General features: G+C 38.5%; 1 protein-coding gene across 1 annotated transcript in view; it reads left to right on the forward strand.

Moving 5' to 3' along the window:
* Positions 1 to 25,051, forward strand: part of COL25A1 (collagen type XXV alpha 1 chain) — a 318,154-nt gene that overhangs the window by 264,311 nt on the left and 28,792 nt on the right. Inside the window, exons 18-25 of the mRNA XM_086464793.1 lie at positions 3,503 to 3,547; positions 16,275 to 16,337; positions 17,055 to 17,123; positions 18,027 to 18,071; positions 19,958 to 20,002; positions 20,555 to 20,632; positions 23,516 to 23,539; positions 24,911 to 24,955. Of these exons, the coding sequence (XP_086320919.1) occupies positions 3,503 to 3,547; positions 16,275 to 16,337; positions 17,055 to 17,123; positions 18,027 to 18,071; positions 19,958 to 20,002; positions 20,555 to 20,632; positions 23,516 to 23,539; positions 24,911 to 24,955 (414 nt within the window). The remainder of the gene's footprint in view (positions 1 to 3,502; positions 3,548 to 16,274; positions 16,338 to 17,054; positions 17,124 to 18,026; positions 18,072 to 19,957; positions 20,003 to 20,554; positions 20,633 to 23,515; positions 23,540 to 24,910; positions 24,956 to 25,051) is intronic.

A 25,051-nucleotide genomic window follows, 5' to 3' on the forward strand; every position in this document is an offset into this window, starting at 1 on the left:
GGATCAAACTGTCAGAGGCATGCAGTATGTTTGGAAGGATGTAGACCAGCTAATGACGCTCTGTTCTTCCTTCCAGGGAAAGAAATTCCTCTGGTTGCTGCATAGCTGAGGTTGCTTTTGCAAGTAAAGGTCCAGCAGGAGCTGTAATGACTCTGTGCTGCATGAGGCCCTCTGAAGCTGGGGAGCTTCCTTTTTGAATCCATAGTGCATCAAACAGTGAATGCTGTGCCTTCAGCTGCCTTTCATGAGAGTAGGAGGAAGTTCCTTGTGAGAGAGCTGGTGAAAGGGCAAAAAGAGACAATGAGAAAACCACATTTTGCTTTGCAGTATTTGGTTTCCCTCAAGAGCCTTCGGCGCTGTTCTTGCCTTTTATAACATTGAAAATTAACCACTGCTGCCAGAGTGGAGGAGAATCCAGCTGCCAGTTGAGGTAGCAGGTATTCCAGACAGACAGCCCAAAGCTAGAATTCTATATAGTGAATGGCAGTACAACCATTTTTTAATACTCAAGGTCTTTTGGTGACTGATCAAAACCCCAAAACACATATAAATGTAAAGTAAAATAAGCAGTTAAGTCTTTGTTTGAGAAATTATAACTGTCATCACCTATAACAGACTAAACAAATGGTTGTAAATGTATTTCTTCAGTAAAATGCAGTTTTAATTAGGAAAGGTAATGAAAGTAGTTTAAAGCTATCTAATCCACAGAATCATTCAGTGTGTGCATTCTGCAGTGAATGCTTTGCTTGGGTAATAAACTAGAAAATGCACTTAAGAGCCTGTTGAGATTCGTACTCTCGTTAGCTGGCTGCTGTGGAGGCAAAACTACCAGTGATTTTCAGCAGGCTCCTGGATCTCAGTCCTCAGGCACTCAGGTTTGATCTCATTTAGGTAACATAGATAAGTGAGAGGTACACAGTTCAGACTTTCTATAGTCTCAGCTTATTCACACCAAAGGGGGCCTAATGTGTTCTTTCCACTTCACTTCACAAGCTTCCAGTATGCCACATTCGTGTCCTCAGCCTGAACCAGCAGTTCCCGTAATGTGCTCGTTCAGAGTGCCTCCTCCAGCCAGGTGCCCCATGCCTGGTGTTCTGCCCCCTGCTTAGCAGGGAATGGTTCACCTCACCAGAGGTTGTGGGGGACCCTTTTTTCAACTAGAAGCATGTCCCTGCCCTCTACATCATCTCAATATTTCTCCCCCTGCTGTGTCCAATTCCAATTTCCTTCCATATATTTTACTTCTTCCTCTTCTTCCAGTTATTCCTTATTTATCTTCTACAGACAGAGTAATATTGAGCTGCCCACCTGAATATTATTTGCATGAAATGTGGCAGTATTTCAATGGCCTGACAGGGCTGATGTGTGCCATATGTAATGCAGAGGTGATAGAACAACCTGTCCTGCCAACCTGAGCATTAGGAGATGGAGTTAGTATACAGCCTTGCTTTCTTTAAAAATCATTCTTCTCATAAATCAGTCTCAGGTCTTTTGTATCAGGAAAGGTCCAGAAAAGAAAATATTATGCATTCATCTACACTACTAATTCTAATGAAGCATTAGTGATTTCATTGTGTTTCACGTTTCATGTATCTCTGAGGGGCGTTTTAATTGTTTTAGATTACTGTGACTCTGAACTGGCTTTGCTGGATCCTTTCTGCTTGTTATATGTGTTCTATGGGGGTTAGCTCTGTCCCAGGATTAAACTGATCTACTGCAGTGATACTGATATATTATCAGTTATAATTATTTAAATGCTGTGCTTAGAAGTGAAATTTAGTGCTTCCACAATTAGATGAGAAAAGGTCATGGTAGTAGTGTGGTATATATGGCTACTGAATTAAGAAACCGAAAGACAGAGGAGTACTGTTTTGGAGCTAACATTTTGTTAGAAAGGGGTGCAATGGAGGCCTTTTAAAGGATTATTCCTTTTGCAAGACTGACAACCCATTTTCTGCTTTAGAAAGTGTTAGGCAACCTACCAAGAAATAATAATGTCTATTGAAAATGGTATCGTAGCCTGTGGTCTTTCATCTGATTTTATAGTCAATATTTTGAGACTGGAATTTTTCCTGTGCTTTTAGGCAATGTTAATAGTTAAAATTTTGGAGTAACTGAAACGGGCAAAGAAGCTGTTATCAGATCCTTCTATAGCATTTAAAAATCTCTCCATTTGGTAAAGCAATTTGGAGACCCTTTACTGTGTTTTTCAGTTTGTGGCAGAATGTAATTTTGTGATTAGTGCTTCAAGTCTATTTGATATTGCTGCCTGAAAGAAGTGTGTTTGGGTGCTATGGTCTGATAAACACCTATATTAGCGCAAGTGTTTATGTTTGTGTATGTATACACATGTATATGTGAGTGTACGAATGTATGTAAGTGTGTGCATACACACACACATTTAAATATTTTAATAGCACAATCTGTACAAATCAGCCCAAACCACAGAGTTGAAATCTGAATTTCTGTAAAGCTCAGGAGTGTACAAAATCTGGAATATAGTTCAGCTCATTATAAAGGTAAATGTTGGCTTCAGAGTTCAGAGCTAGCTTCCAGAAAGTTCAGGGAATATTTAGACCCAAGGTGCTGGTTAGAATCCATCTCTGTATTAAAATAAAATCTCCAGCTTTTAAAATAATGTTTTCTTCACATGTTATTGCTCTTTTTTGTGTATGTGTTCATCATCTTTATTTCCCTAGACAGCATCTTTCCATTTAGCTGATATCTCAAAATGACCATTTGTGTGAATGTCATCATTCTTGTCTTAGACTACTATCAACTTCGTTTCAAAATTAATACATTCAGTGTTCAATACCTGTTACAAAATTACCCTTGCAAATGCAATACTATAGGTCGTTTCATTGCAATTTTAAATAAGCAAGGCATTTCTGGGTAAAGCAATAGAAGGTTACAGTCCCACTATCCTTCATGACACCATGCATTTTCACAGATAAATAGCAAGCACTGAAATGGTGCTACAGACAGCTCTATAAAAATGATGGCCCAGTTGTAATTAGGCAGTCCTGCCTGAATTGTACAGTTTGAACCAAGCTTTTCTGAATTGATTTGTAGCTAAATCAGCTAAATCAGCTGTGTAGTTACACAGCACAATATCTAGCTCAGAGTTGAAAGTGGAACAGAATTAAACATCTGCCATAAGTGTGGAACAGAATGGCAGTGTGTAAATTGAACTGGTGCTGCTTGTTTTCTTCTCTTTTGGTGAAGGTTAATGTGAATTCATTTTTGGCTCTCCTGACATGTATTTTAAACCTGGGTGTCATCTTCATATCCAGGGTTCCCAGAAGATATTTAAGTTCTTAACATGACTCTTACTAATTGTACACTTAAGTCACTCATTTTGAAAAAAAAAAAATCAGTCCTGCTAGATCTGACTAGCAATCATTTATGCTCTTTCATCTTGCTGCAGAATATATGGGGGTGTTCACTGAATAGTGACCATAACTGAATAATGTCTGTAATATTATGTAATTTTCCTGTATAGGGTGAACCAGGTCTTCCTGGGCTTCCTGGACTTCCGGGGATAAAGGTAAATAAACTATAGTCTCTGTTGTACTGGGGGGACACCACGAGGAGGGGGGCACTGAAAGAATGTGACTAAAATGACTTATGTAACTGTGCTGTATCTTCTTCTGACTCTCTGGTATTGAACTGCGGATTGTCACAGAAAGGTTTCACATGGAAAATTGGTTAAGTGTCTCTGTGTAAGCAAACAGTATATCTTACATTAAAATGTGAAGTAGAACATTGTATTCTAGTGCTTTAAAAATAATCTAATATAGTAGTTTTCTGTATTTTTATTTAATGGAAAAGGCTTATCGTCAAAGTTTTACTTGGTTTCCACTTTGGTGGGTGCTTTCCAGTAGCAATAGTCTACTGAATTTACCAAGCCTCCAGACAGAGAACTGCATTAATTATACACAGACTGTAGAGAACTGGCTCTGTCGACAAAACTACTCTGTGCCCCATTACACAGCAGCGATTTCCACTGACAAGTCAAAATGTTTTAATAAGATTCTATTCAGTATTAGCTACAGTCCCTGACTTAATACCTGGTTTAGTCCCTGGCTTCTGTTTTGTCTGGGATCTTTAGGTAAGTTGATACAAAAGATCTGGTTGGTTTAGTTCTAGCATAAGTGGTTGCATTGGGAGTTTCAGTCACTTGCACAGTTTGAGCTGTAACTGTGTAATGCAGCACAAAGTGAGTGGATTCACATATCCTGAGTGAATATAGATTAGAGTCGTTGCTTCTCCTTCACGGCAAAGACTGTTCTTTCAGAAGACAAAATCTCTTCGCAACTTTTTCTTTGCATTCCAGTGTGGGCCTGTGTATACCTCAGGAGATAGTTTATATCATTTCTCCAATAACAAGAGGGATAAGCTGGAGGCCAAACTCTTGTCCATTTTGGTAGGATTCAGGATTTATCTCATGGAATGTAACATTTGCAGTCGTTTTCTCAAGGGACCTGTGAATTGCCACAGTAGTGAAGCATAACGTCCCTTCTGTGTTAATAGTGAATTATGGGAAGAACTGAATGTGTGTATTGAAGTTTGTTTGTTGTAATACCTGAAAATACAGTTCCCAGGGAGGCTGTTCATTTTCTGTGAGAATGAACCCTATATTGACTAGTGATGATCATGTAGGAGAAGAGTCCTTTGTGTGATGAAACTATTTTTGTAAGGACCTCTGACAGCAATCCCTATTCTGTTTACTTTTAACAGTGAGCAAGAAGGTAGCTTAGTTGGAGGTCAGTGCCAGCGTCCTGGGGGCACTTGCCAAAACCAGATGGAGTTACGGCTGGTCCTTGGGGATTCCATGTTCATGCAGACCGTGCATGTCCATGCTATCATCAACAAGTGAATAAAAAAGTCTAAATCTGAGTCTGCTCTAGGAAAATTGGTGCTGTTAAGCTTTATTTGTTGGTGGGAAGAATGGCTCAGAAGGGCAGCTTTCAAATTCACCTGGAAGGCAAGATGTGAAGTGAAAAATGGATGAAGTGTGGGAGTTTTGCCCAGTGTAAATTTGTTTCAGAATTCAGTGATTACAGCGGAAAAACAGTACAGTTGCCTGCAGAATAAAACTGAATAATTTGGTCAAATATTAATCCTCTAGGAGAATGCTAGCTTCTATTAAAAATCTAGGCCAGAGGGAGACTAGTGGTGGTTCAGCGAAGAAATTCCATCTAGTGCAATTCTGCATTGAGGTAATGAGGTGCACCCTGGATGGTGACAAGCAAGCTAGCAGAGCGTGCATAGAAGAGAGGAAAGCAGATCTGGTCACATCAGACTTGCAGGATGGGTGCTGTTTGATTCAAGGCATTTATAAACTCTGTTTAATTAAGGAGTCTATAGAAAAGAAGTCTGACTTTTCTGTCACAGAGACTATGTTTGTGGCATGAGAAGCATTAGCAGAAAAAAGAGAATGGCTGGACTTAGGAATATGGGAACTCATCAGCAAAGAAAAAGCAGTAGTTCGGCCCCTTTTCTCATGCTCTGTTTTAGCAAAAATTTATGTATCACCATGGTAAAATCATCTCATCCATTTCCAAGAACGATCTCAGTGATGTGTTATGGAGAAACAAATTTCCAGCAAACTGATGTCGATTGAAAGCTGCTTTGAAATAACAGTGACTGGATGAGAAACTTGAGCATGGAGGAAATCCAGTTGTCTGGAAATCCAATTGTTGGTGCTATCATGGTGTTACCATATAAAATCAAAAGGAATCTTATTTGGAGCAATAACTTATTCTTTTTTTTTTTTTTCCTGATTGTTCCTTGTTGTTTGTTACATGTTTTTCAGGGCTTCTGGGGTCTGTTCCCATCAGGACTTTATAAAACTCTCTCAGATAGTCTTTGCTAGTCTGTCTTAATAGCGCTATGCACTGGTGGCATAACGCAACAGATGTAGTACAAACCTCGCGCAAAGCCACTACATCTAGGAACTTGTTACAACATGTAAGAGGTTTCCATAAAGGAAGTTTTTCTTAACACTTATATGGTTTACAGAGTTCTCATGCATTTGTGTGCCAGCACAGTAGCTGTCAGCAGGGATTTTGCAGACTGTTCCCAAACTTTGAGAGATGGACATCTGGCAACTCAAGCAAAGTGCTAGCAGGGGGCATGAAGGAGAAAGTGATGGGGTTCAATACAAGGAAGTGGCCATTTAATCTCTTTCCCAGTAGGAAAAACTAAATATTCTTGTGTTGTTGGTATTATTTTGATACTATTCTTGTTTTATGCAGTATTGTTCTCTTCAAGTTCTGTTACAGGGTGCAGGAATGCACATCCACACTCAAAAGTCCTCTGCAAAATTTTCTGTTGAGGTCCCTTGCAGCTAAAAAGGTTTAAGGTTCTCACAACATGTTTTGATCTTTCTTCATTCTTATATAATCGGAATTAAAGAATGTCCTCCACATTTCTGTCTTCCTATGATGTTCTCGAAATTAAAACATTCTATTTATTTTCTGTCTTTTTGCCCTGAGTTATTGGTAAAACACGTTTCCCAAGCAGGTTTGAAAGGTTAGCCCTAGATGGCAAGTGCATCTAAAATGCATGAATTCTTGTAGATATAGCTTAAACCCGTGTTCAACTGGTCAAGGAATGGGGACAATATATTTTCTGGAAATTAGATAAATAAATAACAAAAGTTCATATCCATTTGATACACAGTAACTCAAATCACACAGGTGATTTCAAATGGACAAACTAGTTGCCTGAGGATCATGTTTACGGACTTTTATGTTCTAAACAGCTGTGGAATTGTTGGATGTTGATGGACTGATATGTGTCATCTTCGAGATCGATGAGAAGAAAGGCAAGAGAAGACTCCATGTTGCCTAATTTTGAAAGAATTTCATTCAGTATCTTCTGGTACTTCTATGTAAAGAAAAGAAGATCAAGATACAGGGATATTCTACACATAGGAAACTCTTTGATGTAGCTCTTCTGGTCTTAAATATTTACCCTTTGACTATTGTGTAAGGAATTGAAGTCTCCTTCTCCTTAAATCTGTTAGTTGAACTACGAATTTGCTTTCTTGTGAATGAAACTCTCCACAGTGGCAGGCTGTATTATGAAATGTTTTAGGTAACTGTGCACATACATAGCACTCTTTAGAAATACTAAACCAGCCTGTGAAAATAAAAATGCCATGCCAGGCAGTGGACCATATCTTTATAGGTACATTTCATCTTTCTCCTCATGGTTGAAGAAGCTTCCCAAGGCATCCAGTCCGGTATGCTTGCATGTAGCCAAACTACTTAAAGGATTAATAAATACTAATCACTGGGAAAGTTTCAGCTTCTTGTAATGCCATTTCAATTAATTAATCAGTGTTCCCAGGAACCTGCTAGGGCTTGGTTGAACGTGATGCTGGCGTCTGAATGAACAGCAGCATTGGACGGACATGCAAGTATCGTATCTGAATTCAGAGTATGCAGCAGGGTCTTTTATTACTTACTTTTCTAGACCCATTCACTATGCACATACGGATGTTTTGGGAGTTCTTCCTGTTCTTTTTCATTCTCTCCTCATTGTCAGTTGGTGCCGTGGAGAAACACAAGCGCAGTCAGTTATTTCCAAGACAGTGATGAAGCTGTCCGTGACATGCTGAAGAAACGTTTCTCAAGCACCTGTTGCTGTTTAGGAATGGCTGGAAACTTAATGAGCCTCTGAATATGTTCCACCATGTCACTCGGGAAGCAAGTAAGGCACCTAAACACAGAATATTAACTCATCGCTCTGATATCCCTCAACTGACACCGAGCAGACCCAGAATACTTTCTATGAAAGACAAACTTCATATATCTGTTTTATATCATAACTTTCATGGGATGATACGTACAAAGCAGCACTCACTTACTGTAACGGAAATCGTGCATACCCTTATTCATTGTAATGTCAGACATCTCTAAAATCCATTGTGTTGCATTTTCTGGCATTTGAGCAGTACAGTCCTCAACTTCTTCACTGCAGTGGGAAGCCTTCACAGAACACAAACCTCTTCTCAGTAGCCGTGCTTTATGCAGGATCTCACTTTTCTTTAGTATTTCTAAATTGGAATCACAGGGGTTTTTTTTTTTCTTTTTATGAAAGAAAAAGCAGTTCTAATTTTTATCTGTTCTCTACTTAAATTTCTTTTTTCTGTTCATACTCAAAGATCTTGCCGTGTGACTTTCCTAATTCCATGTAAAGACTGAAAAACTCACTGCTCCACAGATCTTATTTTTTTAGCTCTAGAAGAGTTGATACTCCTTTCATCCAGTGAGTTCTGTTACAAAAGAAAACTTCCAGAGAAAATGAGAGGCAGAATTTTCAAGCTGGATACATAGAAGTTAGTCTCCTGTCTAAACGCTTTGTTGTTTAGCTGTTGTTGAAGCTCACATGTTTAGATTTTGCTCTCGTCATCTGGTGACAAAATGAAAGGAAATGTGAAGTAAATGGTAGTTCCAAGCATTTAATTTTGGAGTCAACGCCATTCACCACCTATTGGAAAATTCTTCAAACTCCCCTTTTCCCCAGGAGTTCTTAGGAAGGCTGAGCACATTTTCCTAATGTAGTTTTCCTTTTCCTTATTGCCATTTTTCTTCCTGTTTTTCTTCCTTGTTAGTGACTGTTGCCAGGAAACCTGCAGGGCATATATCTCTCCATTTTTCCCAGGACTCGCATATTCTTGCTCAGGCTTCAGTTCATCTTTATCCTATAGGTTACCATACTCAGAACTCTTACGAGCGTGAACTTCAGGAGCTGGAAGAGACCAGCTGACATTGTGACAGGCATCTCCGAATCCTGGATACAGAGATGTGCTGGATACAGAGATGTGCTGAACATGTTAATTGCAGCAATTGAAAATGGTGGGAATTCAGCTTCAAACTCTGCTTCATAGAAACTTAGGTTTCTCCCTGATGTGCACTTTCCTTAGCTGATAAATATTTTGAAATATTCAAGCATGAACTAATTTCCAACCTTTCATCATTCACATACAGTGTTCTTAAAAGGGCATCATCTGCCTGAGAAGAGGAAAATGTGCAGTGTAGTATAGGTCGAATACTGAAAGTAGACTATAAGGATGCATGTTCTGGGTGAAAATGGGAACTGATGTAAAAAACCAGAACAATACCTGCATTTGGAGAGTTTGTTTTCAGAAGTAGCTCTATGCATGGGTGGGTAAAATACAAAATAAAAATAAAAAACCCAAAACACAACTGTGCAATTAATTTTCAGCATTCAGATTCCAAAATGGAAGTATAGGTACAAACATATATCTGTATGTATGTACCTATATTATCTATCTTTGTTCAATCATTCCTAGCTGTCTGGTTTCCATATGTTATGGCAGTAATCACTTGCATAAGGTATACATGTAATTGCCCAGAACTAATTTTGAGAATCAAGGCCATAAAATGAAATCATCATTAACTTTTGATGGTATGCATGTGTCAGGAGTGTTTGCTGGGGTGTTCTTCGAAATATGTGCAATCCTTATTAATCTGTCAGAAGCGATATCCTCCAAATCACGAAAGCTCTCATTTTCTTTCCTGGAAAAGGGTAAGACATAAGTAACTGAAACACGTGATGTTGTTTCCTCTAAAGCTATTACTAGTTGAAAGACTGAGTTTATAAGGATCTATTTCACAGCGTATGTTTTATAATGTAGTTTATTTTTCCTTTGTTAAAAAAAAAAAAACCAACATTGAAAACAGCTGAATAATCTAGGAGTCCAATACTCTGCTGTATTCAGAAATGAAGTATTTTGTCATCCACAAATACTTGACATCAGTAATCTGGAAGTATTTCTGTACCTCAGATTTTAGATGGTCAGAAATGAGTGCATGCAATGAAGTTCTCTGTCTTTCAGAGTAGCAACGAAAGTTCCTCAGATTTGTCATCTAACTGTTTTCTAAAGGAAACAGTTTGGTGACAGACTCTTCACAATTTAGCAGTTCAGTCATTGCAAAGTATTAAAAATTAGGCGCTCGTTACAAGAAGTGATTTTATTCTAATCCTCAAAAGTAGGTACCATGCTGACTTGAATTATAATTAGCCTTTAAGTAAGAAGTCCTTGATATGACTAATGCATGCAGAATTAATCAGAATTATTACTGGTACTGTTAGCACCCTTCCAAAGCAGCATACTTTCTAAGCAAGCAGAAGTTAAAAAGAATGAGAAAATTAGGTTCACTAAAAAGCAACAAAAGTCGTACAAAGTAAGGCTCGTTGTGAAGCTTCAGAGTTTTAGTTAGGTTGTACGTTTTTATATCTCTAACTCTAAATGAGTCATAAAGGCTAAACATGCATTTGGAAACTCTAAACCAGAATTGTTTTTCTAAGTTTAGAGACTGATTAGAGAGTAAAGATATTGTTTTGAATGCGATGAGTGAGCCAGACAACCTGTTTTAACTGACAATTTCTGGAGCCAGTTCTGAACTGGTATGAAAAGGCCTAACAAAGACCTTATAAAACAGGCCTAGGTTTTTTAATCAGATTTCCTTTTACCTTGTTCATTTCCTTTTTATGAACTGAATACTGTAGTCCTCCCAAGAGCAAAATTCCCATGGACATCAGGCGATATATAAAGTCCCTTTAATGCCCTTCACAGTGAGAAAGTATAAGGTGCCACTCTCTCTGACTTGTATAGTCTAAGGGCAGCTGAGTTTCTGAGAAATTGCTTCTCTGGAACTGAGTGCTGCAGAGGCAGGCAGAGAATGAGCAAGCACGGCTTCATCAATTGCGGTGGATTGCTCTGTTCCAGACTGCTGAAAATTTGGCCCTCATTCCTCTCCAGAGTGGAAAATTTGCAGTATTTTTGTTAGATAGCAATCTCGGAAGCAAAGTCTGAGGGCAGCAGATAGCAATTTCTGGAAAATCAACACAGGCACCGGTGGACCAAATCCAATTTATTACAACTTCACAGTTGTTCTCTAAATTGCCGTGCTTCCGGGTTTGGCGGGGGGGGGGGGTTGCTAGCTCTTCTTCTGCACATCTCCACCTTTGCAGGACTCTTTCAGTAGAGTTAGGCAAAGAAAGGCATCATACTGTTTTTGTTTTAAATAGGCCTATGAGTGAGTGAGGGTAACATTTAAGACAAGCATACCTTTGTCTCTTGATGTGATTAAAATGAGGATCGTACCCTGTCAGTGCTTATCTGAAAGGACACTTTGGACTCTCCCAAAGTCTGTGACTCTTAAGACGTTTGCAGGCTGCCCCATGCCAGACGCAGGAATTTTTGAAGAACCACTAGACCTACAGGCAGGAGTTCGAAAGCTCCAAGCCTACCCTCATGTTGTGTGTTGGAGCCTGTCAGGGCTCTCCTCCAGCCCACGCACCTAGGTTTTCCATGTATGGAAACTGTGGGGTAGACCCACATTACTAGAATCCTCCACTGAAATTCTGGGTGCTTTGGCGTGGTTTGCCAACCCAGAGGTGTGCATATGGGAGTCCTGACTTGGAATGTTCGGACTTGCAAGTGAACACCAGGGAAAGGTGTGTGTGTCCTGGCTTTGTGGCAGACCTGCCTGTCAGCCCTAGAGGCACAGAACTGCCATGGTCCCAGCACTGGGGCAGACACTGAATAAAATATTTCAGGACAAAGGAACTATGTAACAAAGGTGAGAGTTTGTCATTTAAGCTTCTCTGGCTAATTCTAGTGCACAGCACTAGATAAGGAGAAGGATTGAAAAGACATTGTTCCTTGCAAATTCATGCTCTAAAGGTTGGTTTAGTCTCATTTCTATAGCACAGAGAAAAAAAAAATGCAGTAATCTGGTGTAGAAGGAAAATAGTAAGTTGGCCATGAGAGTTTAGAAAAAAAGATTAAGAGTTTTGCACAGTTTATATCCATAAAGGGAATAACTGGCTCGTGTATTTTATGGCTTTAGCAACAATAAAGTATTTTATCAGTGACTTCAAATATTTTTATTTACCAAAGTAGGATAATGATTTCAGATATTGAAGCAAATTTATTTCGTTCTTATAGAAAAGTTGATGGTTTGGGTGCTTTTCTGCAGCACAGGTTTTCTTTTTCGGCAAACATTGATCTGGATGGGAAAACGTGTGTTAAATTAGTTAGAAGAATAATTACAGAAGGAAGAGCCTTCTGCAGGAAAACAGTGTATCCAACAGCTGCTGTTCTCTACTGATTGCTTGTATCAGCATAGAGCTGTGTGTTTCAGGCGCTGGAAGTGAACTAGACCTGTCTGTGAGAAGAACGTTTCAAATACTTTGGGTGTTGTGCGTCTCAGCTGTGCAATGAAGGCTAATTCTAGCTGAATACAGTATTAGAACTAAATGGTTAATAAACGTTTGCCAAATTAGTGGTATTTAAAACTGCAGTTAGCACTGCAAATGGGATTTCAACTGTTGCACCTGTTTAAGTGGAAGTCCAAGTTTTAGCCGATTACAGGTTCTATAAAAGTTAAAAGAAGACAGTGACAGTGAACAGTGTCATATCAAAGCTAGCCTCTGCTCAGCCCATAAAAGCTTTGATGATCATGAAAAACAGTCATGAATATGTCTGGATAATAATCCTCATAAAAATTTGACTATCCTCTGAAGTAAATTACAAGGTGGCCTTTTTACTGTTAAATTCTAATAGAGCTCACATTACACTAGCTGTACAGCATGCCATTATAGGGCCCTTTTCTGTTTCAGACATTTTATGATGAGGTGAAAATTAACATTAACAAGGTTCGTGAATACTAGTATATAATTTGCTGTCTGACCCACTAGTATTTTTATAGTTGACAAACATCTGAGAGTGAAAATGAGCACACATAGAGATAGTCTCTTACTCTCTTAAAATATTAGCTTATCAAGCTGTTAAAAATTATTCTTAAAAAGATAACAGATCACTCCTGTAAACTGGAAGCAATTCACAAACTTGTTGATTTTTTTAACCAAGTTGTCTGTGTTGTATGATTGATTCAAATTGCTCCAAGCCGTAACAGTAGATGACATTCTAATGCTGAAATTAATCTTGTTGACTTCCTGTGCAATGTGGTGGTTTCTGAGCAGTGATTTCATAACTGTGCCAAAGGGTTAAATTAAAACGCACAAAGAGTCATCACTGGCTGATGGCTTTCTATACATCTGCCAAACAGTCTTTCAAATGGAGGAGTTCTTACTCTTCTTCCAAAATGTACCTGTTTAATTCCTCTTTCCAGATTTTGTGTTCCCTGCCCCTGCTTTAGCAGGCAAAGAAGCTTAGGTAAAACTTCATTTTTATTGTAAGAAGCTGTAGCAAGATGTTTAGAAAAGTATCATAAATCTTGGTTACTCTGATTCCTTGCATTCCTTTCAGCATTTCACAGTAGTTTGGAACAAATTCTGAGCTCATTTAATCAAGAGACTTAAGATCAGAGATGCTTCAGTGAATCCCAGAGCTACAGCGTTGTCAAATCAAAGTGCAGTCCCGAGCAAGCCTTTACTCTTGCTTTCCTGCAGCTATGCGCCAGCTAAATCATAGATGTCATATATTTAAAGCAAAAACTAAAACACTTAGTCCTTGATTTCCTAACCACATTCCTCTGTGGCTCTGGCTTTGTGTTTGTGTGATGGACTAATCAGAATGGTCTCTCCCTTGCCTTTGCATAACAGGGCCATCAGCATGCCTTACCAAGAGCAAACTGTTTTCTTTACATTTCACACATCATTGGCAGTGCTAATTTTGATAGAGTCTCATTTCTTTTTTTTTTTTTTTACTGAGTGCCATAAAGTATAACATAAAGCAGGAATCCAGCAATATTTGCAGAATATCATTGCAGGATGCAGTAGGTACGAGGAATGGGCATTGCTTCTCATGTAAATGTTTCTCTTCTGAGTAACTGAGACAGAAATGCCAGACAAACCCGATACAGTTGTTACCTCCACTAACTTTGAATGGTGCAGAAGCATACCCAACGAGCATTTTAGTTAATGCCATATGCTGTGGTTACACTCAAGAGATTTGAAATATTAGAAAGGACACAGCTTAGTTTCAAATCATCCAAACATGTTGTCTTTTTACTTAGAAGCTTAGTTCAGATCACAAGTCAGATCTGTCTTTTAATCTACTTAGCCTGACTAGCACTAGATAGAATGAGTTGCATGTTTTCCTTTATGTAGCCAGGTCTTAACTACTGCAATTTGTTTCATGTGTGATAAGAATAGTGTTGGATCATGTTCAACTTGGCATCCACCATAACCTCCATGTCTTTCTCAGCAGAGCTGCTACTCAGCCAGTCAGTTCCTAGTCTCTACTGACAGACCACTTCTTCCACTCCACAGTTGATGATGTTTTAAAGCTCCGCGTCATATAAGATCTGTATTCTACTTACGCTAATTAAGCCACCAGTTTCTTCCATTATCTATTCCACTAGCTATTGCAAAGCACCTTTCTCTTATCTCTTTAGAGATTTTGGGGGAAGGTAGGGCTCCTTTTTGGACTTGGGCCAGAAGTTTTCTTGTGGTATGCAACTGGTATAGTCCTGAGCAAAGTGCAAGAGTTTGACTCGAGTTGTGTGTCAACCTCTGAATGACAGTTCTAAGCCTTATAGAAAAGGCTGAATCATGTAGTCACTGCATGTTTCTTCAGCCTGAAGTCATAATTAGCTGGCCAAGAAATTAGCCCTGGTAAAGTCAACATTAAAACAATCTGGGGCTATTGAGTACCTTTTCGCTCTAAAATAAATGATTGAAGCTGCATTGTTATTCATTTACTGACATCTGCAATGACAACCTTATGTTACCCTTGCTGGCGTGCGCTAATACAGAGACTTATATAAACTGTAAGGTTATTTTCCTATGACAGCAAAAAAACATGCTTCTCTGTGATGTGTTTGTCTTAGTTTATTCCTTTGTTATCATATTTTGAACCATGGGCAGCTGAAACTTAGTGTGAGAAAACTCATTATTTAGTTGTATTTTTTTTATAATATAAATTGAGGTCACTGAGAGCTTGCTACGGCCCTCAATACAGCCACAAGAAAGATTTCTCTGGTTCTAGTTTTGCTGGAAACCTTCTTTGCTTTGAACAATTAATGATGGATTGTTGATGAGAGCACTGATGAATGTGCAAGAACACTTCCTAAATTGCTCGCCCCATGCAGCATACCTATATTTCTATGGAGGCAAAGACGTGAAGAGAAATATTATTCAACTGCTTATATTCACTGTCTCTACGTGTTGTCAGTAATTATATCAATACAGGATTAAGACACGTGTCTTTTAGCTGTTTGAAGAGGGTATTGGATGGGTAATTTTTAGTCATTAAGTTCAGGAATATTGTTAAAAGGCTAATAAAAATCTTCATTAATTGGGTTACACTACCAATTTTAAAGTTTACAATAGCTTGTAGGTATATATTCTTAGTTCAAATTTATGTGAAAAAATGCAAGATTAAACAGCAGGAAACCTTGTTCAGGAGAGTTTGTGAAGGAAAACATATGGCTTATTCTTATCTTCCATTATCCCCCTTCAGGCATGGAGATAGGTAATAAAATATGTCCTTACTCCTCTGCTTAATGCCGCTTCTGCTGCAACTCAGCTTGATTCCTGCTGTTTGTCTGTTATGTTTGTACAAATGAATGGGCAGGAAGGGGGCAGAACAGAGAGGGAATGAGGAGAGCTCTGGCTCTTTCCCAGCTGTTTACAGTCAGAGAAGTTGTCTGGATGCAGAGAACTGAAGTATTTTACCATCAGAATGAGGAGGGAGGTGCTGGAAGTCTCTGACTTGAAAGGAGATCGCTTTTGATCTTCTTTCTGGGGATGATGCAGCTAAGTACCTCCCTTGAAAATACATTGCAACAGTACCATCTGGCCTCTCCATTTGTCATTACTTTGTCATACCCTTGCCCTGTCTGCCTATCTATTCACATGCTGCAATAGAAAACGACCTCATAACACATGACTCAAATGAACTGTTCCTTTTTAAATTTAGGAATCACTGAGAACTCCCCTCCTGCCTTCAGCCTTGCTTTAATATTAGTTTGGTATATTATGTTATCGTCCAGGTCGCATATTAACAGTCCTTAACCTCATAGAAGCTATGTTTGACACCTTCTGCTTCATTTGCATTTCATGTGCTGTGTGATGGCTTGCTACAAGAATTTATGATGATGAAAGTTACCCATGATGAAAAGTATGTCTATATAACTGTTGCATCACAGCTGGAGAGCTGTAAGAATCCGGGGAAAATACTATCCAAAAGAAACTTGTGTTACCGTAATTACATATTGCTAAATAAATAATCTAACATTCCTCTCATATTATATTTTTTAAAGGGTGAACCAGGTTTCATTGGTCCGCAAGGAGAACCTGGCTTGCCAGGGCTACCAGGAACAAAGGTAAGGGTAATTGGCCAACACTCTGGTGCGAAGCCCTTAGAGCCAGTGTCAAATTCTACTCCCTCAACACATAGCACAGACTGAGACTGTACTAATGGAGGAAAATGTGGAAAGTCATAGTTCATGGACCACTGCTCTGATGTATGTGTCTTTGTACTGATGCCCTCAAACAATGTGAACGCAGATATCTGTTCATAACTTAAGTTCATCCATTGCCTTTGTTCATGTTAGCATCCCAAAACTTATTTGTTCAAGAGGCAGAACGTGCATGACTGAAGAAACTACATTTTCATAAATGTTTTTTTTAGAAAAAAAGCTTGAAAGTATGGGCAGATATTAGAACTTTAATACTACACACCAGACACTGAAAATACAGATTCACTAAACCTGTATTTTTTTTCTTTCTTCCTATTTTTTTTTTTTAGCCTCTGTATGGTAAAGTTAAAATTATATGAATCCTAGAGTCTTACAGTTTATTCCAGCCCTTTCAGAATAAGGAAAATGTACCTTACAAATCCCATTTCCATTTTGAAGCCCTCTTCTTTTGCCTTCGAGAAGACAGTATTTACTCAGGGAAGAGTTCTCCAACCCATTACAAGTCACAGATGAACTTGAAAATGTTTTATTCTGATGGTCTGGTTTCTTTGGTCATGCTGAGTTGATGGTGTGCTGAAGACTGCCCAGTATTTTGTGATATATGTGTATCTGTTGCAATAGGGTGACAGAGGAGAAGCAGGCCCTGTTGGGAAGGGTGAGCGAGGTGAACCTGGAGTTCCTGGACCAAAGGTCAGTCTGATTGGAAATGTTTTGTTAGTTTTACACCTATGAACACATCTTTTCCTGATGAAAAAATAGAACAAGAACTTGGTGAGTGAGCTTTTAAATGAAAGTGCTCTGTCAAATACTCCATCCGTCCAGAAGACAATGGAAGTTTTATGTTCACAGCTGTGGAACTGCAGTCTGAATGGACTCTTATTTGGTCTGCAAAGTAAAGACTCTACCTACATACGCTGTCATGGAGTTGGCCTAATTCATTCCAGCTAAAGTCCTGACCTCCAGGTCCCTAACTTTCAGCATCGAAGTCTGAACTCTTTGACCAGTATAGCTATTGAATGCAGAGAAAATCCATTTTGCACGCTGTTTTCTAACTCTGTAAGAAAGAGATCATTCTAACTACATTTTAGCTTTGTCTTAACATTTTCCACTGTGTCAATACCATCAAGTTTCCCTTTCCTAATAAGTCTTGAAAACAATAAGGCAGATTCTGTGCTCCTTGGCCAGTTAGTTTGTATTCTCCTGAACTGTTGGGAAAAGCAGTTGTGGTAACGCTTTATTTCAATCTCCCTATTTTAGGACATTTAACTACTCTATTTCTTGGCTATCATTTTTCAGGAGCTATGGAATGACATAAGTCATTCCTGCAAACCAGTGTTAATTATGTCTACTCCTTACTAACGCCAATACTACTTTTCCTTTGGAAGGATGAAATCTGTGGCCTTTGCACGCTGGTGTTAAAGAATATATTTCTCTGGGTGCTATTAAATTCAGTGCCTTCACAGATTCATTATCTCGGTCATATAAAATGAAGTATTTTAGCTGTTCCATACTGTAGTTAGTCATTACTAACTTCTTTTTCTCTGCACTTCCATTTCTCTATCATTTTTCTCCTGTCTATCTTCCTTCAAACAGGGGAAAACAGGTGAACCTGGATCTAGAGGCCCGAAAGGGTCAAAGGTTAGTAGTAAAGAAACTGTCTTTCAAATAGAGTCAAATCCTGTGTGTTTTAAACACTGTGATTCTAGTTCTTTTTCTGTTATAACATCTGTTCCACTCTGTTCTGTTTTTTCCCGTGCAACTTGGTTTCTCTCTGTGTAACTGATGTGGGTTAGTCCTTCCACATGCCAAGACCCAACACCTGACTATGCTTCTGGAGATTTAATGGGTTTTCACAATAATATTATGGATCCACACTTCGGTGAGTTAGGAATCAGCAGTATTGCATGTACTGCAGGCTGAGGTATCATGGCCAGAAGTCCTACAAAGGCAAGACTTGTAGGTTACATTACCATTTTACCTACTTTTAAAAACTACTTTGATTGTATCTATCTATCCATCCATCTATCCATTTCTATATAGGTATAGTTGGTTCGCATATATGTAGAGAGAGATAAAATATATACTTTTCTATTACTTCATCTGCTGTGCACGTATTGTGCTTACTGGACTCCTTCATGTTATATTATGGAGTCAAAGCAAAACGAAAATAGATTTGTATAGACGGTTGCTGAGTCTACTGTCAAAGTAAAGATGACAAGACAATGTAGGGTGATAGAATACTGTTTGCAGTACTTGTAAGGTCCTCAAAGAGTGGCCCATATTCATTAAGGATATGATTAAATAAGTGCCAGTTAGCCTCGTTCTTACCAGAAAGAAACATTGGAAAGTGAGGGAGCTGATGAGGGGATTAAAGCATCAGATTGACAGTAGAAGAGTAAATCAGCCTCTCATTTGCTTACAATACTTGGGCACCTCCCAAATGCACCAAAAAATAAAGATATCCCCTCTAATCCCCTTTTTATCAAAAAAGGATACACAATTTTCATTTTACCTGCTTACCTGTCTTGAAAATCTGTCCCACAGAAGTCAATCTAGTGGTTGGGAACTTCATTTTTTTAATAAGTCCAATGACATGTTCCAATTGACTTCTGCCAAGGCAACACTGAAAGGAAAAGCAAATGGCGCAAGCTTGATTATGTCCTGCTACCAGCCCAGTCCCCATATTCCTTCATTAGCCCCATGAACATTGTTTTCTTTGTTTTCTATGACCACTGTTGAATTAATCATTCATTCTTCCCTGACTCGTACCAAAGTTTTATAGATTTCAACAGGAGCAAAAGTTACAGTTCTAACACAAAGTAATTTCAAGTAATATAAAAATATAAGATCTTGCTATGAAAGTGACTGTGAAATTAAATGAACCGCAGTCACTGGATGTTGGGTTATGAATGCATACATGTTTGAAATTCCCTCCATTGCTTTAAACATATTACTAATAGCTGGGAAGAAAAAGCTGTGCGCAAGATGGTGAAAATCTTAAGCCTGTCACGGTAAGGGAGTAAAGGAACTCTAATGCTGACAGTAATGTTGTGTTTGTAGACGAGGCAACAACTCAGAGCAGGGAAGTTCAGAAAGTTAGTGGAGTCATGATCACAGAAAGAAAAGTTTATAGTTTGAAACACACCTTTGAAGAAGTTGTTGTTTTCAGACTTGGTGATTTCATTTCTCTAGCTTTCTCTTAAAGGTGTTGATAATAGCGCTGCTAAGAATGGGGAAGTTAGAGAAATCACTTAACTGGTAACCTGTCTTTTATTGGTTCTTTGGGATTTCTTATTCTAAACCAATACAGCACTCAGTAGCAATTCACACAGAACCCAATGCATCATCAACCCTGCCACTACACAGATTTTAAAGGAATTTTTCCTTTAATTAATTAAGATCAAAATTCTGTTGATGAGAGGCCTTCTAAACCAGTTTATTTAAGGTAAACATATTAAAAAGGGAAGATCTACGTGATATATTGTCGAATGGCATACCTGTTTTCAAATATCATTTTTACATAGGGTGATACAGGTGACAGAGGTGACACAGGATCTGCAGGTCCACGGGTAAGTCTACTTCTCATTTCAGTTGCTTGTTTTGTAGTCTTAAATTCAGTCCACAATATGAATTGGAATTGTAGCAGCAGCTCCTGTTAAAGCAGTGAAACTGGGCGCTTGACTCTGGTGGTACATGTGTTGCCAACTGGCCTTTAATATGAGTAACAGCCCTTGCTACTATTTGAAGCGGTCTCCTGTTCACAGCTCATGGGCAGGATGTTACACGCCAGGTGTTCTGACATTGTTCACAGCCAATACAAAACTAAAGTAGAGTAACTGGTTAAATATTTGACCTTGGAGGTTTCGTATATTTGCTTTTCCACTGCAGCACAAGTCACTGTGTACTGACTTGCTTGTTTATAATCATCTTTTTTTAAAAAACTGTTTTCCTTTAAAAACAATCTTTAGCTTAATGTTAACTTTTGTGGTTTGTAGTAATATATTGTAAGTACAACAAGATTTCACCACCACACAGTCAAGTCAAAGCATGTGTCAGTAGTTAAGTGTCTAGAACAGTCTTTGGCAGATGTCCTAAAATTTTTTGTGGAAAATATATTACAGGGACCACCTGGACAGAAGGGTGATCAAGGTGCAACAGAGATAATTGATTATAATGGGAATATCCATGAAGCTCTGCAGGTATGCAAACATAACAAGGCTGGAGTGGCTTACTCTGGCCTGGGAAAAAGCAGTTTGACAGCACTGTATTTCTCTTTTGTGTAGACCTTGAAAACACTTTGTGTGCAAAGATTTGCTGAGCTTATTAATCAGGAATCTCTTTCTATATTTGAATCCAGGTTTTCTATTTGGTGTTAGACAAACTGCTTCCCTGATACAATTTAGCTGAGCGAATTAGTTTTGTTTTCCCTAGAGAATATTGACATCATCTGATGAGGATAAAGCTGATTCATTGCTGGCTCTGGTGCTTAATGCTGAATTCATGTAATAAACCACATACATAGGTTCAACAGAAGTGTCTGCTTTTCAGTTCATGTAGTGTAATATCGACATTTCTTTTTTTCCTTCTTTTCTTCCTCCTCCTCTTCCTATAAAATGCAAAGAGCAGAATATTTAAGATGTGGAAACCATGTAACGTGTCTCCATTAGCAAACTGTGGATTCAATCAGCAACTTGAGTATGCTAAATAGACCAAGCACCAGTCTTCCCACTTATTCATTTCCAGAAAACTTATTTTGACTGGTGTGCAGAAAAGTGTGGAGGATTAAAGTGGAGTTACAAAAAGAATGAATGAGTGTTTGCATAAAAGCAAAGTACCAAGTTGACATATGTCACTGCAGTCAAGGTGATTTACATTGCAGTATACTCAGATGCAAATTTTGTGCAGTATAACTCCAGCAAAGTGAATGGCTTTCTTATGTGCAACTGAAGACTGAATTTGGCTCATTGTGCATCTGAACATTTTCTCACTGAAGCCACTAAACTTTTTTTCTTGCATTTACTCAGTGGGAGTGGATAGATGTCTGGCCAGTCATTTGGTTTTCAGGACTCTCTTGGAAAATAAAAAAATCTCACTGCCTTTACTAAAATCTAAAAGCCTGTATCTCGTTAAAGCCAAGTCCACTCTTTCATTGTGAGTGATGTCTATGGGGAAGTCTACATAGGCATGTTGTGAGACTGCATTATATCTGTCTCATTCAGTTTACTTTTAAGGGAATTCAAACACTGTGATTTTAAATCACTGCCTGAGCTACATTCCTAAAGTAACCTGAAATTAATGTTGTATATTACCAGACACAGATTTAGTGAGGGCTTTAGTCTCTGTATCTCCTGTATGCTGTCTTTGTATTTTAACTGTGGTATCAATGTTACTTTCAAGTTTCCTCAGAAAATCTGCAGCTTATAAAGAAGTCCCAAAAAGGGACTAAAGCCTATTGCAATGATTGAAAGGTATTAGGAGGCCCTTATCCCATTATAAATAATTTCAAATGTCATCACCTTCTGATCCAGGGCAACAAATAGTTGATATTAATGCAAATAGCTGTGCAAGGATGGTGTAAGTAAAATTATATATCATCAGTCAAAAATATCCTTGCCAAATCCAGCTCAGTCCTTTCAGATGGCAAGCACACATTCCTAAGTCTTCTGGTGCCAAATTCTTAGGGGCTCTGAGATTTGCAGCTCTCCCATAGAAGCAAATGAGAACTTTCAGTGTTCAGCACTGAGCTGTGAACTTGTACAGAATTTGGCCTACTGATTTAAGAAGCTGACAAGAGTTTTCAAGATCTGGGCTGCTTGTCTGGGTTATTTTTAGAATTTAGGAATAAATCATCAAGCAGCCTAGAAGCTTCAGAACAGTTACTTTGCCTCGTGCCTCTTACTCAATCTTGTGTGTCAGTGGAGTATAAGATGTCTTAGTCCATCAGCACTGAAAGCTGCAATCTCAAAAAATTATCATCACAGTTCAAGCAAGACCCCTGCTTAGTGTATGTGGCTTTCACTTGGAGGATTAGATAGAAAATTTGTATCAAAATTGCTCTTCAGGCCTATTCTGCAGGATTTTCTAAGGCAAAAGGCAGTAGCTGCAAAAGTTTGACCTTTGTAGGAACTACAAGATCAGATATTAAAATCTGAATATACTGCTTAAAAGGAACCCGTTACTGTGAACACACAAACATTAATTTGCAATGGTTATTATAGGTTTTCAGACCTTTGTTTGCACATAAGAAAACAATTAGAAAAGCTAAATATTTCTTGTTCCATGTAGGCCAGTACGTTCTTCACAGGCAAGAGGAAAGCAAGTGCTGATATTTGAGGGGGTTTACTCTGTTTAAAAGTATAGATAAGCATTTTAATAACTTTTAAACAGTTTTTCACTTGCTTTTAGATTCTTTTTTGGCAAAAAAATAGTGGCAGGTTGCGATATTTTGCGTCCTTCCATGACAAAAATTTCTTTTGTCTTTCCAAACATTTAAAGCAGAATTGAGGTATATATGGCTGGGTTTGTGGACCAGCAGTTTTGGATTTGGAACTTAACTTTTTTATACACCTGCATTTCTGTGTATATCAATGTTATATCTCCACTCTAGGAATTTTATTTCTTAATTAAACATTGGTGCAAAACCTGCAGAGATTGCAAGTCCTTTAGTCAACTTAAGACACCAACTCATCATGTTAAGAAGTTTAAAAATAACTTTTTATAGAACCATAGAATTATTTATGTTGGAAAACACCTTTAAGATCATTGAGTCCAGCCATTAACCTAGCACTGCCAAGGAAGACTTTTTCTATGATTTTGCTATTTAGTCATTTATTTGACCTCTTAAATTGTAGGAGAACCTGCAGTCTTCACCTATCCTATGTAAAATCCTGATTTCCATAGAAGCCAAGCAGCTAGTACAACACTGGGAGTTCAAAATAGCATGGTTTTTACTCTTATTTTTTGGAGGCATGGTGTCTCCCAGATGCAGCGTATGTTTCATGAACTTATAATTGTAGCAAGCAGAATAATTTATATTGTTCAATTCTGGTAATGGTGTCTCTTGTTAATACATTTTGCAACAGAGGATTGCCACCCTGACTGTCACGGTAATTCCTATTGCATGACTGACTGTGTGTTGTAGAACTTCTCGTATGTGTTGTAGCATGTTCGTAATTCTGCTAGTTCAGGACATGCCTTCTTTGGATATCAGCCTGGTTCATCATCAGTTGTGTTTATTTATTTGCTTAGTGTTCCTAAAACAGAGAATCCATTGTTGAAAGCCATTCAACAATGGACCAGTTCTGCTCCTGCTGAATTAATGGCAAAACTTCAGTTCACTTAAGTAAGAGACCAGGAAAATAGAGAACTCGGTATTTCTGTAGGTACACGTCTAGGCAGATAGCTGCTTTGGAATTTTTGGTGTATGCTCCCACCTGTGTGGGTCTACATGGGAGTCGAGTGAAAAGATGAAGCAAGGTTTGAGCACCAAAAAATTTTCTATTATAAACCTTATTTTCAGGGCAGAAATTCAGTTCTTTCAAATTGGCTTGTGAAGAAGTTTCACGTGGGGGTTTTCAGACCATGTGCAAATTATTTTCTGAAAAAAAGGCCTGTCTCAGCTTCACTTATTTATAGGTAACTAAGCAGAAAGCCCAAGTATGAGAAATTCTCTTGTCCCATCTTATCAGATCTTATCTAGCACCTGTCCCCAAAATGTGCGGACAACTGAACACTCTAGTACTCTTACTCCAGCCAATTTCTGTGGGAAGTTTAGCCACGTCAGGCCAGACATAGTTTCTGAGATTACTGACACCAGCTAGGAAATGCTTATAGTATGCCAGGTTCGGCCTTCCCTTACAGCTGCAGATTTGGTATAAACAAAATATTTTATTCTCTTTTTTGTTTCAAGTTCTTCTCTACAAGATTACTGTTAGTCCTGTTTTCCCATTGGTACAAATGCTCTCTTTATATTAATGGAGGGGATTTTTAAATGTTTGGGTTTTTTAAAAAGCATCCCCATTGTGTACCATCCAGACCAATGTTTGATACATGACAGCATCCACAGCCTGAGGTAGAAAGAAATAGTTACAGCTTATTCCATGGCAATTTCACAAAGCAGTGGGTATCCTCGAATGCACTTAGTATATTTTGGATCAGGATGTGAGGGCTGGCAAATGTGGCTGAGCTGAGTTTTGATCTCCCTGCCGTTAAGAGAAGCTTTGCCATTTCATCAATGGGAGCAGCAGGACTTTATTATAAAATATGAGCTGTACTGTTATTTTAACATTGGTTTTTGTGGTAACCTTCTGGTTGTTGTTATAGATTAACAACTTGTCCATAACTGGTCTTGGTTCCCCTTGTGTTAAAAATCTAACCCACTTTGTTACAGTAGCTATATTAACATTCAGCCTCTGTTTACATGGTAATTCCTGCAGGAGTTTGTTTAAAAGCTGAGAAGTTTGTATGTTTCTCCTTAGGGGCCACCAGGACCACCGGGACCCCAAGGGCTGCAAGGGCCAAAGGTGATCTTCCTTATTTTACCTGTTGTACCTTAAGGGTGGAGGTATTTTCTGGGTTTTTTGAACTGATGTGTGCACACAAGCACGCGGAGCAGTCCT

Source organism: Leptosomus discolor, chromosome 4 (assembly GCF_034619465.1).
Source record: "Leptosomus discolor isolate bLepDis1 chromosome 4, bLepDis1.hap2, whole genome shotgun sequence".
NCBI classification, from domain to species: domain Eukaryota; kingdom Metazoa; phylum Chordata; class Aves; order Leptosomiformes; family Leptosomidae; genus Leptosomus; species Leptosomus discolor.